This window comes from Chanos chanos, chromosome 5, assembly GCF_902362185.1.
Source record: "Chanos chanos chromosome 5, fChaCha1.1, whole genome shotgun sequence".
Lineage (NCBI taxonomy): Eukaryota > Metazoa > Chordata > Actinopteri > Gonorynchiformes > Chanidae > Chanos > Chanos chanos.
The window spans coordinates 20,514,321-20,527,924 of NC_044499.1; the positions used below are offsets into that span (position 1 = coordinate 20,514,321).

The 13,604-nt window shown below is 41.0% G+C and overlaps 3 protein-coding genes across 3 annotated transcripts; 1 reads left to right on the forward strand and 2 right to left on the reverse strand.

The window, feature by feature from the left end:
- Positions 1 to 299: 299 nt before the first annotated feature.
- Positions 300 to 2,832, reverse strand: LOC115812278 (collagen alpha-3(IV) chain-like). Its single transcript, XM_030774764.1, has 4 exons — positions 1,761 to 2,832; positions 1,574 to 1,654; positions 1,315 to 1,395; positions 300 to 1,213 (listed from the first exon to the last, which is right to left on the reverse strand). The coding sequence occupies exons 1-4, from the start codon at positions 2,830 to 2,832 to the stop codon at positions 300 to 302; spliced, it is 2,148 nt and encodes a 715-aa protein (XP_030630624.1).
- A 3,457-nt stretch (positions 2,833 to 6,289) lies between these two features.
- Positions 6,290 to 10,959, forward strand: proca (protein C (inactivator of coagulation factors Va and VIIIa), a). Its single transcript, XM_030775945.1, has 10 exons — positions 6,290 to 6,359; positions 6,635 to 6,692; positions 7,173 to 7,254; positions 7,911 to 8,068; positions 8,153 to 8,177; positions 8,261 to 8,371; positions 8,625 to 8,765; positions 9,055 to 9,176; positions 9,505 to 9,622; positions 10,045 to 10,959. The coding sequence occupies exons 3-10, from the start codon at positions 7,185 to 7,187 to the stop codon at positions 10,602 to 10,604; spliced, it is 1,305 nt and encodes a 434-aa protein (XP_030631805.1). The 5' UTR covers positions 6,290 to 6,359; positions 6,635 to 6,692; positions 7,173 to 7,184; the 3' UTR covers positions 10,605 to 10,959.
- Positions 10,960 to 11,466: 507 nt separating this feature from the next.
- Positions 11,467 to 13,396, reverse strand: dusp28 (dual specificity phosphatase 28). The gene is made up of 4 exons (XM_030775946.1): positions 13,351 to 13,396; positions 12,417 to 13,087; positions 11,954 to 12,042; positions 11,467 to 11,601 (listed from the first exon to the last, which is right to left on the reverse strand). Exons 2-4 carry the CDS (start codon positions 12,759 to 12,761, stop codon positions 11,511 to 11,513), a joined length of 525 nt encoding a protein of 174 aa, XP_030631806.1. The 5' UTR covers positions 12,762 to 13,087; positions 13,351 to 13,396; the 3' UTR covers positions 11,467 to 11,510.
- Positions 13,397 to 13,604: the final 208 nt, after the last annotated feature.

Below are 13,604 nucleotides of genomic sequence, written 5' to 3' on the forward strand. Positions count from 1 at the left end.
AGGCGCTGCGTTGGAAAAGGGCAGGTTACTGTACGTTAGTGTGGGTCAAGATCCAGTCATCAAACAATCACGGCTAACATTGTATCTTGAGTTCATATCTCATCTATGGAAAAGTGCTTATACTATATAATGGAAAAAATGCTTCATGCTCGTGTAATTGATTGAACCAGCCAATTCTAAGAGGCAAGTTTAAGTTAGTGGAGTGTAGCCTTTAGAAACTTAAATTTTCGTGAATTCAGAAGATACTGTTTTTGATGTGTGTGTATGTCTGCCTGTATGGTCATGGGACGCCGTGTTTACTAGTAGAAGGTGGGTGGTGGCGGTCCCGGTAAGTTGCCCCAATTATAAGTTCCAATTCCAGGCCTAGGCATATCTCGGAACAGTGGCAGATCACAGGTGTCTGGGTGGAGCAGAAAACCAGAGAAGGTGCTGCTTGTCTCACTACTGGTGTACATTCCATTGTTTTCCGTATCCTTCACCTGAAGCCACACCATATCACCAATGGTCAGATGTAACACCACCTGTTGAGAGGCTGTACTCAGCGAAACTGTTTCAGTAGACTTAACAACGGGCATAAAGTTGTGGAAGAGCCCCACTTTAAGCACTTTGCTGAAGACTACCACATGGTAACTGAAGACGTAGGTGCCATTGACAGGGGCTCTGTAGATGCCGGTAGTCTGGTCAAAGTGGAGCTGCTTGTTATAGAGGACACGAGGGAAGGGTACAGGCATATTCGGCACTGGGTAGATTGCGTCCAGTGCTGCAGAGAAGGCTGACTGAATTGCTGGAGAGCATGGACCAGGAATGCCTGTCACACCAAACTCACCCTTCTGCCCTTTTTGTCCATTTACTCCTGGCATACCCTGAGGACCTACTGCCCCTTTTTCACCTTTGGCTCCTGGGGATCCCTGCTGTCCAGTGGCACCTTTGGCTCCATCTTGACAGTGGCACTCACCTTGTTCCCCCTGATCACCTTTCTGACCATCTGTCCCAGGAGCTCCAGGAAAACCCCTATCCCCTGTATCCCCCTTTTGACCTTTAGAACCGGAAGGTCCAGACACACCTGGGAGACCCCGGACGCCTGCTGACCCCGGCAGTCCTGGTTCTCCTGGTGGACCTTGGACAGACTCACATGATGCTGGACACTGTCCTGGTTCTCCTACTGGTCCTCTCTCTCCTGGTCTACCTTCCATTCCTGTGTCACCCTTGTCACCTGGAGCAAAAATATGAACCACCAAATGAACACATTTGCCGGAAATGTGTCAATCAGAACAAAAGTAAGAGAGATGAATCTGTTGCTTGAGTCATGCTCACCTTTAAAGCCACGATCTCCCTTCACACCTGTGAAGCCCACTGGACCTTTCTCTCCTTTCTCACCACTGTCACCTTTCTGTCCTTTAGAGGAGAATAAAGACAATAATAAACCATGTCCTTGTTATCATAGTTACCATTTTCGAAAAAGTAACTCTCTGCCATCAATATGATGGTCTATTGCATGTATTATACATGCTAACAAAGAAATTCTGGTGTCATAAAACTGAAATATTTTAATGAGATGTAATATCATTTATACCCTTTAGTCCTGGACGACCCACAAACCCTGGGTGACCTGGAAAGCCTGTTAAGCCTCTCCTTCCAGGACTGCCAGGAGGGCCTTAACACAGAGAATAAAAACCAAGTGTTGTATGTTATGAGTAAGATTCCCGGGAAACAGATGCTATTGTGGTGTATCAAGGTATGCATTGAGAAAATAAATGTACCTGGTATGCCTCTATCTCCCCTGTCTCCTTTTGGGCCCATGGCACCTCCTTTGCATTGTGCACAGACACAAAACCATGGTACCTGATCTAACGGTGGAGGAACCGGCGCCTCCAGTAGCATTTCACAGTATGACATGTCTGGCCCTGTAGCATTTGCATCATACATCCGTGATCCTTGATGGTTACTGTCCCAGGCTGGAAGGCTAGGTGGCATCTGATAACCATTAGAACCCATTGGGTAGCCATCAGTTGGCATAGTCATAGAATGTTCACGACCTGGTATAGGGTAGCCATTATAGCCCATAAAAGGATCAGCACCTTTCATTTGGTAGCCTTTCGAATGCATAGAATGGCCATCATCAGGCATATGGTCTGCACCAGGACCCATAGAATGATCATCACCTTTCATATGGTAACCTTTGGAATGCATAGAATGGCCATAATCTTGCATAGGGTCTGCACCAGAACCCATAGAATCATCATCATCTTTCATATGGTAACCTTTGAAATGCATAGAATGCACATCATCTTGCATAGGGTCTGCACCAGAGCCCATAGAATGATCATTACCTCGCATAGAGTCACCATAGGAACTCATAGAATGATCATCACCTGACATAGCATGGCCATGAGAGCTCATAGAGTGGTTACCAGCTGGCACATGGTAGCCACCAGAACCCACAGGATGTCCATCATCTGGCATTGGGTGTGCTCCAGAGCCCATAGGCTGGCCATCATCCGGCATAGGGTTGCCATGATGACCAGGATACCCGTCAGATGACACGGGGTAGCCCTGTTGATAGCCATTATCTGACGTGGGGTAGCCATCATAACCTTTTGGGTAATCATCATGTGGCATGGGGTATGCTCCCCCGGCAAGGGCAGGGGCACGGGCATGCATATGCGCTCTCCCTTGCATGATGTGATCTCCGTATGGCATGGTGGGGCCCTCATACTCCATGGGATAACCCCCAGATCCATCAAAGAAGTCATCTGGGGGTATGGGTCGATCAGGTGAGCCGGGGGGTGGGGGAGATGGAAGAGAGGTACCTCCTCGAGACTCAATGATCATCCCTGATGAAAGTGTTGATGACAGAAGCAGTCCAACAAGTGTCTCAATCATCTGAATACCAAAACAAAATTGAGCAGTAAATGTGAGCCTTTCTTCTAAAACCCTTACATTTTTTTGCCAAAGATTCACAACATCAGACTACGACTTACAATTTTATATAGCAAGAAAACAGAAAAATAAATATGTATCCCATTAAAAAATACCTGTCATTGGACAATTCCCCTCACATTGTTATTGAATCATGAGATAGTAAAGTCTCCATCTTTCAGTCAACAACGTCTTGCAGCAGTAAGTTCTGCAGATGACATTCCAGAGCAATTCATACTACTCTGCTGATCCTGAGTTAACCAGCTGAATAGTTACTTTAATTTACAGGTGAGAATATCAAGGCTAAGAATACATATTTTGCTGATTTTTCTACTTTGTAGCAATCATGAACTCCAAAATGTTATCAGACATAGAAATATCTTCAACAATATGCTTAAACTTTTTTTGCTGAGTTTTATAATGAGTTTCTGGTCTCTTGCAACTCTTCACCGTGTTCCGTGTTATTTTGGTCATTACTGTTTGCTTTCTGATATCCTAGCTGTTATATCTTAAACTGTGTTTTTCACTGAGTAACCATTCAGTTTTTTTACTTGTAGGTCACTATCATCATTGCCAATACATACTACTCATCAAATGTATCAAGCAGCTTTTTCACATTGGCAACACAGTGCTCATCATTCTATCACATTGTTTCTTAATCAAAGTCCTGATGACCTGTCAATCACACTTGTCGACAGCACAATCCTAATCATAGGTGAGATGCTAAAACCATAAAATACACTTACGATTTCAGTGAAGTCATGAGCCATCATCTGGATTAACTGCTTGTGAAGTGAATGTCAGGATAAGAGCACTGATCGATTTATAAGCTGTGCCTAAACAAACAATCTTTCACAACTTGACTCTCTCCCTCTAGGCCTGAAGACAAAGGCAAAGAGGCAGGACAAGATATCACATTGTACCAAAGATGGCATAACTGGAGCTCTGGCCTGTAAGATGACCTCATTAGCATTTGACAACATGGTCCAGAAGATGATAATCTAAATAATAGAGCATGAACAACAATGGAGAGCAAACCACCCTCTGTTAGTTTTCCTTTCTTCCTCCTCTCTTTCAGAGGAATAGGACTGATATGAAGATAAGGGTCCATAGACCGAAAGTGGATCCCTCTGTGACGACTGCCATTTTAACTATATTCTGAGGAAACCAAACTCTTACGCCCCAATTCACTCCTTGTGTCTTTGAGACTGCAGACGGGTCTTATGTAGTGAAAGTACATAAGACCCATTGCCAAGTTCTTTAGAATATGTGCTCCTCTCCACAGGGTGATAACTATCAAGCTCATAACCAAATACCTGTCTTTGAAAGAGCACAAATACACAGGAGTTATGCTCTTAGCACAGTGATCATAATGAACTGTTTAAACTATTTTTTAAAGATTGTTTAAAAGTCTCAGACTTCATCCAGTTTACAGTTTTAATTAAGTCAAATCACTATGAATTTCAATTTTCTTATATATTATCTTCCAAAACAGTTTCTCATTTGAATATAATCATTTAATTTAATTTTGTGAATGTAGTGCTGTGATGTATCATTTAACATACTCAAGAATATTTGGGCTCATTCTCTTGTGTCACTGCATGACACAGCAGTTTAAGACCAGCACAAATCATCTTAAGAGGATTTCCTGATCACAGACTAATGGCAACTGGACCATCAGTATCATCTCTCACATGCCCTGGGAAAGAAAACACTACAGAACTTTCTGGAAACCATTTGAGTCCTCCTATGCCTGATCATTCCCTCTGTTAAGGCTCCTACTGGACCTGTAAGTCTGTACATAGGGTGCTCAGGGGCCAGTTGCACCTCTTTATTCCTTCAATGAACCGTGGAACTTGAGTCCTTTCCATTCAGCGAGCATCACAATGAATCAAAGAACTCGTATGACACACAAGCCTCTGAAACAAGGATTCAGTACAAAGAGAATAAAAACGGATGAATGACTAACCCTAATATGTGTCCCAATTTCCGCACCTTCAGACACAAACGTGTCCTCAAGTAGCATGTTCCAGTGGTCCCCTCTTCACAGCTTTCTTGAATCTTCCAGAAATATGAGTGCAACAGGAAAACAGTTTATCCACATAGCCTGTTGAATAGTTCTCCAAATCTACAAATCAAGTACAAATCATTGTTTTCATAATTCTTTCAAACTATTAACGCTAAATACTTAGTTGATTCATTGATTTATTAAACCATTCATTCATTCAGTCACTCATTTAATGTGTTTAACTTAAATTTTCTCAATTTGAAATGCCAAACCATTTCTTATAATCCTCCCTCTGAAACTGCAGCTACTATAGTTGATTACACACTTCCCACAAGTTTATGAAGCCTGTCAACACACCTGTGCGTTAGCATCCTAAAACAAAGCCTCCAAGTTAGTATCAACAACTGCACAGACACATGTTGTCCAGTGTACACCTGTAAGCACTGAGAGAGAAAGAGGCACTGTCAGATTCACTCACCCAAGGGAGCACAGCCAGTTGTGTTCCTTTGGATCATCAGCTAGGTATCAACTGGTGGGTTTTGAACTGTGTGTCCCACACATTGGCACACTGTATTTTCATTAAAAACTGACCTTTTTGCAGTCCAAAACATTTTGAATTATTTACATGAGCTGTCCTCAGTGATTTCCACCATTAACTATATGTTCACATTTTCTTCTCCTGCTTTTGTGATCATGAAATGCGTATGATTTCACTTTTACCTCCCACTTTGTATCGGGCTAAACATTTCAGTGTGCATACAATCTCTTTTGTCCTTCTGTACACCACCATTGTGTTGGGATACTTGTTGGTGGTACAAAGAACAGGTGTGTTGTATAGGCTTTTATTACAGCTCAGTACACACTTCAGAATAAGTCATTGTGTGTGGAAACTTAAACTGTTTTCAGAAATGGCCACACCAAATGTGTGTTTACATATGTGTATTGCCTCACACTTGTGTGTGTGTGTGTGTGTGTGTGTGTGTGTGTGTGTGTGTGTGTGTGTGCGTGCGTGTGCGCATGTGTGTCTATGGGAGTGTGTGTATAGTTACGCAATTGAAACATGAGGAGTTCCTTATCCAGTGTGATAAGTCCTAAAAAGACTTGATCTGATCAAGTTATTGATGACATGAAATTGGCTTTATTTTAAACCTAACATAACCCCTTGTAAGTCATTTTCTTTACTGTATTTGATAAGAGGTGACAAAAGAAACCTCAGCTGTTCTCAAACCTTTCTTATTCGATGTGAATTAATAAAAGTACTGCGTACGCTTTGTTAGCTTATGTTTGGAGTACCAGACAGTGTGTGTGTGGGCAGTCAGGATATGAAATGGTAACAGGCAGACTGTGGACTCTCAGTAAACAGCTGAGGTTAGTCATTAACACAATTTAAACATCACATCCACCATTTTATCCCTTCCCAATATTTCAAGATGTAAGTAAAACAAGACTTTCTAAAGCCAAATCATATTTAGCTATTTCTATCTTTCTGAAATAGTTCATTTATGTTATGTAGCTGTTTAGTTTGGCATTTGTTTCATGATGTTATGATTAAAATTGATTATATATTTTGATTTGATCTCTGTTACTTGAACTGTGCTGTTTGTTGGAACTGAAAAGCTGCTAACGGTGACTTGTGTGTTATGATGTCTTTTGAAATTAAAGACGTATAGATTTTGAGCATTTCTAAATTTTGTATTTCTTGCGCAGCCCTCATCTAAAAAAAATCTTGTTCCTGGCCATCCTTGTTCATAGGTTCATCTGTCAGGTAAGAAACATAACAACACATTTTATGATATATTAAATTTTATTTTATTTCATGAGTGACTTTTCACAGAATGTGAGCCGCATTAGTTATGCAAAATAATGTAGAATTGTGGTCACTGTAACTGATAGAAAAACAAAGTTCTCACACTTTCATTAGCTGTCATGATACAATGTTTGTATTGGTGCATAATCAGAGGTCATCCTTTACATTACAGACCTCTATACCTATGTAATTACATAAAGCCTGTAACAAGATCTCCAACTAGTCATATTTACACTGCATTAACAACTGTAAGAGCAGGGTAATGCCATGTTAGGTCTCATAAATTGTAATTACCTTGTTATTTTAGTAATACTGACCAGAATTCTGAAGGATTTCAAGCAAGGTAACAGGTCATAGTCAAACGGTGTAACCAGCCATTTAAACCAAAAATAATCTATTTCTAATGACATTTGTGGTCTTTCCTTGTCATCTGTGCAGGCTCTTGCCATTATGTCAAGACTCTTTCTCTCTGTCTCAGCATTGGTTGCACTATGGTTTTCCAGTGCCCTGTGCATGTCAGGTAAATCAGATCAAATTGCTGCTTTCATCATAGCATTCGTGAATGAACACTCAGTCCATCTGCTTAAGGACAGTAATAATTTTGGCTAAAAATGTTAGAAAATCATAACACATCCATCTCTGAAATCAAAAGTCACTACAGCCCAAGGTGTATGGTGAAATGCTTTGTTCCTGCTGCTTGTACAATGTATTATGTATCACTCTGATAGTTTAACCACTGTATGTATTTAGCAATCCATTCAGGTCATATGCATGAGGTTATCTGAGCACTGTCCTCGGGGCATACGAGAATAATATAGAGAAATTTTGTCTCTATACATCCATGATTCCAAGTTAAGTCCTCAGAGACCTTTAGACAATGTACCCATTATTTCAGTACCAGCGCTGCAGGTTTGTTCCTTTAGGTTGGTGCTTAAGTCCTCAATTGTTCCATCTGAGTGTGCTGTCATTCTAACAAAGTATGTGACAGAGAGTCAAAGAAAAATAGATTAGAAAGCTGTATCTGTCTCTCCTGATTTGTTCTGTCCACAATATCACATTTCCTCTACTGTCCCCCATATCAAACGCAAAAAAACAGTCCCTGTAACTGTCCTCAGATCAGTAAGAGGAAACAGATTGGTAATGTCTGCTTCACTTTCTTGGAACTGTGTTTGATAGTGTTCTCCAGCAGCCCACAAGCCCACATGCTTCTGAGATCCCGAAGAGCCAACAGTTTCCTTGAGGAGATTAAACAGCCATCTTTGGAGCGTGAGTGCGTGGAGGAGGTGTGTAACTTAGAGGAGGCACGAGAGATCTTCCAGACTACAGAGGCTACGGTACAGTGATTTTTCTCCCTCTAAAAATGATAAAGCTTATACCATCTCTTTCTAGTGACACTGGCTAATTTATGTTTCTTGCAGATGGAGTTCTGGACTAAGTATTCTGGTAAGTCAAGATTTTCCTGCCCTAAGTGTGCATTTTGTACATTGTGATCTGTGATGACTTGCACTGTGGATCTGTTGTCTCAGATGGAAACCAGTGCAATCCCAATCCGTGTGCGAATGGAACCTGTGTTGACCAGTATCAGTCTTTCACATGTCTGTGTAATCTTGGATATGAAGGGAAACATTGCGAGTACCGTGAGTATTACACAAGTACTCTTGTGTGTGTGCGAGAGTATGTGTGTGTGTGTGTGTGTGTGTGTGTGTGAGTAATACCCTTTCATTTAATTTCATGTGGTATTTTCAGGTTGTTCTTTCATTTATCTTTCAGTTCATTCTGGTACTCTGTGCGTGATAAACCTCTGTTAGTGTCTAAAATATTTTGTTTTGTGTGAGTATTACAAGAATAGTGACTGAATTGAGATGACTTGTCTGATGAAATGGTCCTCAGGGGTCACAGCCACGAGCTGTGAAGCAGATAATGGTGACTGTGATCATGAGTGTGAAAACTGGAAAGACGGCAAAGGCCGCACTTGCAGCTGTACTGAAGGATACGAACTCCATGAAAACTCCAAGAAATGTGTGCCAAAGGGTAAGAAAACATTCCACTTTTCCCTCTCCTCAAGTCTGCCATGTCTGTCAGTGTTTCCAGGGCTTTCCTAGTGTGGGAGACAAGTGTGTGTGTGTGTGTGTGTGTGTGCGCGTGCGTCTGTGCGTGTGTGCAGCATACATGCATGAGTTTGTGCATCTGTGTGTTTACACGATTTGAATGTGAGAGTAAATCTTTAGCAGTGAATTTCTGAAAACAAAGTCATTGTGTTTTCACAGTCATTTCCATGTATTCATTTTCAGACCATGTATCTATCTCTGACTATTGATAGGTGCTGGTTCATGTGGACAGATTCTGCTTATAAAGTCATCCTACAAGTCTAAGCCCACTGAGGGATTACAGCCATGGGTCATTGGGGGAGAAGTGGGGAAAAAGGGAGAGAGTCCATGGCAGGTATTATTGTCCTAAAGGCACAGTGCATGCATTTCTAGAATTAATGGTTCAAATACAGCAAAAGGGCTGCAACTGACATTCACTTACATTAATTTTCAGATACAAATTGATCAAACTGAGTGTGGCCTCTTAATTGACATGGAGACATAAGAACAGAGACATATTATAAGACATAATATTAGACATGTTAAAATTTGATATAAAATGTATGTAATGTTTTCATCCACTCATCATCCATTCAGAATGTTAGTGCTTTTTGTCAAATCTCTCTCTCTCTCTCTCTCTCTGTGTTTGTGTGCATGTATACCTGTGTATGTTTGTTTCTCAGGCTCTAGTACTGAATGCCAGTGGCAGATTTCATTGTGGAGGTGTTCTGATTGATAAGAACTGGGTACTCACAGCTGCTCACTGCTTGGAAACAAGTGTGCATTTTGGTGTTAGGTTAGGTGTGTTTGTAAATTTTAATTTGGTTTTAACCTTCTATCTTTCTTTTCACTCATTTCAGGCAATACAAATTCTCTGAGATATTCTCTTTTTTTTTTTACCCGTCCGTGTTTTAGTTATCAGTAAATGAAACTCAATACATTCCTGAACAATTATTCGAAATTTCTTTTCTGAATAATGGAGGGGTTAAATCAATAGAAACACCAAAACAATCATAACACAAAAACCATTAAATCTTCCAAAATACTTGCACTAAAAAAAAAGGAGAATTCCACTAACTCTAATTGCCCATGGCTATTCTGACCTATGATTAACATACCAAATCCAGCCAGCCATTGACATGATGCTTAGCTGATGATCTGCATCAAACATTTTTTTGTTTGTTTATGTGTGTTTGACCACTGATTGTGTGCCTTCTGTAAAGGTGACTACGAGCGTTTTAAGATGGAAGGTACAGAAGTCACCTTGCGAGTGACGCGTGCCATTCCACACCCAAAGTATAACCCCTCAACTGTGGACAACGACATTGCTCTGTTGGAACTGGAGTCACCGGTACCCTTTTCAAAGGACATTCTGCCTGCGTGTCTTCCAAGCCAATCCCTAGCTGAACGTGTGCTGCACCGCGAAGGTACTCTAACCGTGGTTACTGGCTGGGGCAAAGACAACGTGACTGCCCGCCACTACAGCTCAGCTCTCAATTTCATTGAGATCCCTTTGGTGTCCACCTCTGAGTGTGAGAAGCACATGGCAAACAACCTCACAAATAATGTGTTGTGTGGTGGAATACTAGGCCAAATGAAAGACGCCTGCGAAGGAGACAGCGGTGGTCCAATGATGACTCTCTTTCATGATACATGGTTCCTCATTGGCCTGGTGTCCTGGGGAGAAGGCTGTGGCAATACAAACAAGCTGGGAATCTACACCAAAGTCTCCAACTACATGGACTGGATAGACAGCGTGCGCAAAGGGTCAGACAAGGCCTAGGCCTTCTCTATAAATACTCTTCACCCACCAACACCATGTTTTGCTGCTTGTCATAGACACAAACAGCTTTAATCAATCAAACACCACAAAAAGCCTCTTTGTGCACTTTTGTGCACTCCAGATTTGGTACTATAACTTGTGTGATGAATATACGTTTATTATATCGTAAATACAGCAGTTGCAAATAAAGGATGAAGATACAAAGAGCACTGTTATAATCTGTACAGCTGTTTCACAATTTAATATAGTATGTGCATAAAGGGATTTGTCTCACTGAACAACAAAAATTAATCACTCTGTGAGTTTTAATTCAGGTTCAATAAAGATTTCTAGTTCATTTTTTCTCCCAAAAACACATAATGGCTCTCTTAAATAACACTGCTTATCCTACTTTGCAAACTAGTAAACCAGTCCACGACGTTATTATAATGATCCATGACATTTTTTTTGTCCTCCATCAAAAATGAATATGTTGAAGATGGCATGGGAAATATAGCACATGCTGACACCTGAGATTATTTTGCATGCAAAAGTGTCTAAATTGTAAGGTACTAATATTGAGATGTAACAACTTTGATGGCTTCATAGGTTACACAGCTGCTAAAATGTTGGGGTTTTTTTAAACTGAAAAATTTCACTGCATCTTACCAGAAGCCCTTTGATGTAACTGTGAGGTTTGCTGTGTGCATAGTTACATAAAATTTCAAATGCAGGCATATTAAGAACAGTGAACATGGTGGACTAACTCAGATTAAAGGATGTTTAACCACTGGTGTGGGTTAAGACTTATCTTTAATCATATACACTCTAATACTACTGGCGATGTGCTTTGATGTTTGACAAAAAGAAAAAAATCCAAATTTTTCCCAAGACATAACATAATTACATATAATTATTTAAGGACTACTATGATTTATGGCTTGGTTGTCTTCTTTGTGGAAACAGCTCCTCTAGAGAAAGGTGGAGGAACAGCTTGCATTTATGTTTCTGTGTTGGTCTGAAAAGTATACAAAACTGTATAAATATGGTGAAATGAGGTGAAAATAAGGTGAAATTCAACACCTACAACCAATAATATTTGAAACCTAGGTGGAGGGGTTGCTGTGGTATTTTATTATGCCTAGAAAGCCACCTCTTATAATGAAATGTGGGAGTCCTTTTTCAGGGAGGGTACCTGATGGTGCTAGTGTAAAGTGCAGAGCCTAAGCTACATTTATACAAGTTTTGAAATTCTTAACGAAAGTATACTAAGGCACAGGTTTAACTATAGAATCTGAGGTTCCTGTAGGGAAATGCATATATTGCCAAAGGACCGGGGTAAAGGGGAGTTCTATCTGCTGCTGTCTGACCTCCTGCTCCTCAGCTCCTCTTCATATCTCTCCAACTGGGCCCAAAATCCTGGGTTTGGCTCCACCACTGACCTGGCATTTTTTACAGTCTGAGGGAAACAAGAAAATCGTGAATGAGACACATTATCATCAACCTGCCAGTGTTCCTCTCATTTTTAAGCACATCTTACTGGGTTCCACAAACTCAACTACAAATAGTTTTAAAATCTTCTCATTGAAAGTGCCTGTTTTATGTACTACATGATAAATCAGTTATCATGACCATCACCTAATATAATCAAGAATAAGTACCTTCAGAATTCAACCATAAAATCCAGTCCATTCAAAAGTCAGTTTAAATTCCTTATTACATTGTAACAGTGTTGTATTATAAAATAAATATCCTTATTTGTTAAGTCAGAGGTGAATCTTCCAGTCTTTACAGTCTTGGGGGATAGGTGACATCAGACTATTCTATATGTACCTGAAAGGCCTCTGTTAAGGAAAGACCCTGGTATTTCATCAGATATGCCACACAAATGGTTGCCGAGCGACTGCGACCATTCTTACAGTACACAACGCTGCGGCCACCCCGGTCTGCTTCACTTGCGATGGCATCTGCGCAACGGTCGAAGTATTTGTAAAGGTCCTCATTGGGGTCATCATAGACAGGCACTCTGAAGGTGCCAACGCGGGTGGAGGGGAAGGGCTGCTGTTTGGACACATTGATGCAGAGCGTGACTGCCTCCTTCTGGATGAGTTCATCACTGCAGGCTGAGCGGGCATTGCTTATCAGCAGACAGTCTGTTACCTTGCACAGCTGAAGCATCCCTCACTTTGTGTACGTGTGTGTGTGTCAAAGAGGCACGCTACTTATTTGACCCACCCATTCACTTACACACACACCCACTGTGTCCTGCACATAAACATTCAGACTTGTGTGATTTACACACATAGCCATACATAAAAACACAAACAAGTTCTGAGAGGAACAACTATGTGGAGGTCTCTTCACTGGAGTTCTCAAGACCTCATTCAGCAAGCTATATTTAATGCAAGGGGTAGGCACAATAGGAAGCTTTCTCCCGGGTCCTAATGTCCTCCTGTAGACTTGTTTTTGGCTTTCTCCTTGTCCATATTTTGCATGACTGGATGCTGTGACAAGAGAGAAAAATACAAATTAATGTTTAAGCAAAAATGTGGTCATAGACAGAAAAGCAGCACAAAATGTTCAGAAACGACAGCAATAACTCGTTATACCAATATTTCCCCTCAACAAACCGTCAAAGACAATAACAGTTAAACTGACAGATATTTACATGCATACAACACGATCTAAAACTGTTCTGGATATTAATTATACGCAACATTTAACTGAAAATGAGAACATCACGACAGAATTGCAAGAAAATATGTACCCAGCGTGCGTGCATTTTCAACCTTGTGCTGTGCTTCCGAGCGGGCGTGTCACCTCCTCGTTATCCTTGCCCACTGCACTACCAACAAGGAAAGAAACGTCATGCAAAGGAATCCTGGGCAGCTGATTGGGTACCTCACTGTACTGATCCTCCACTTTCGTGCATAGCCACTCCAGTACGTGCCTAATTTCAGGTTCTCCGATCATACTTTTATGCATGTTGATCAAGGGTATTAATCGCTGTGAGTTACTAGC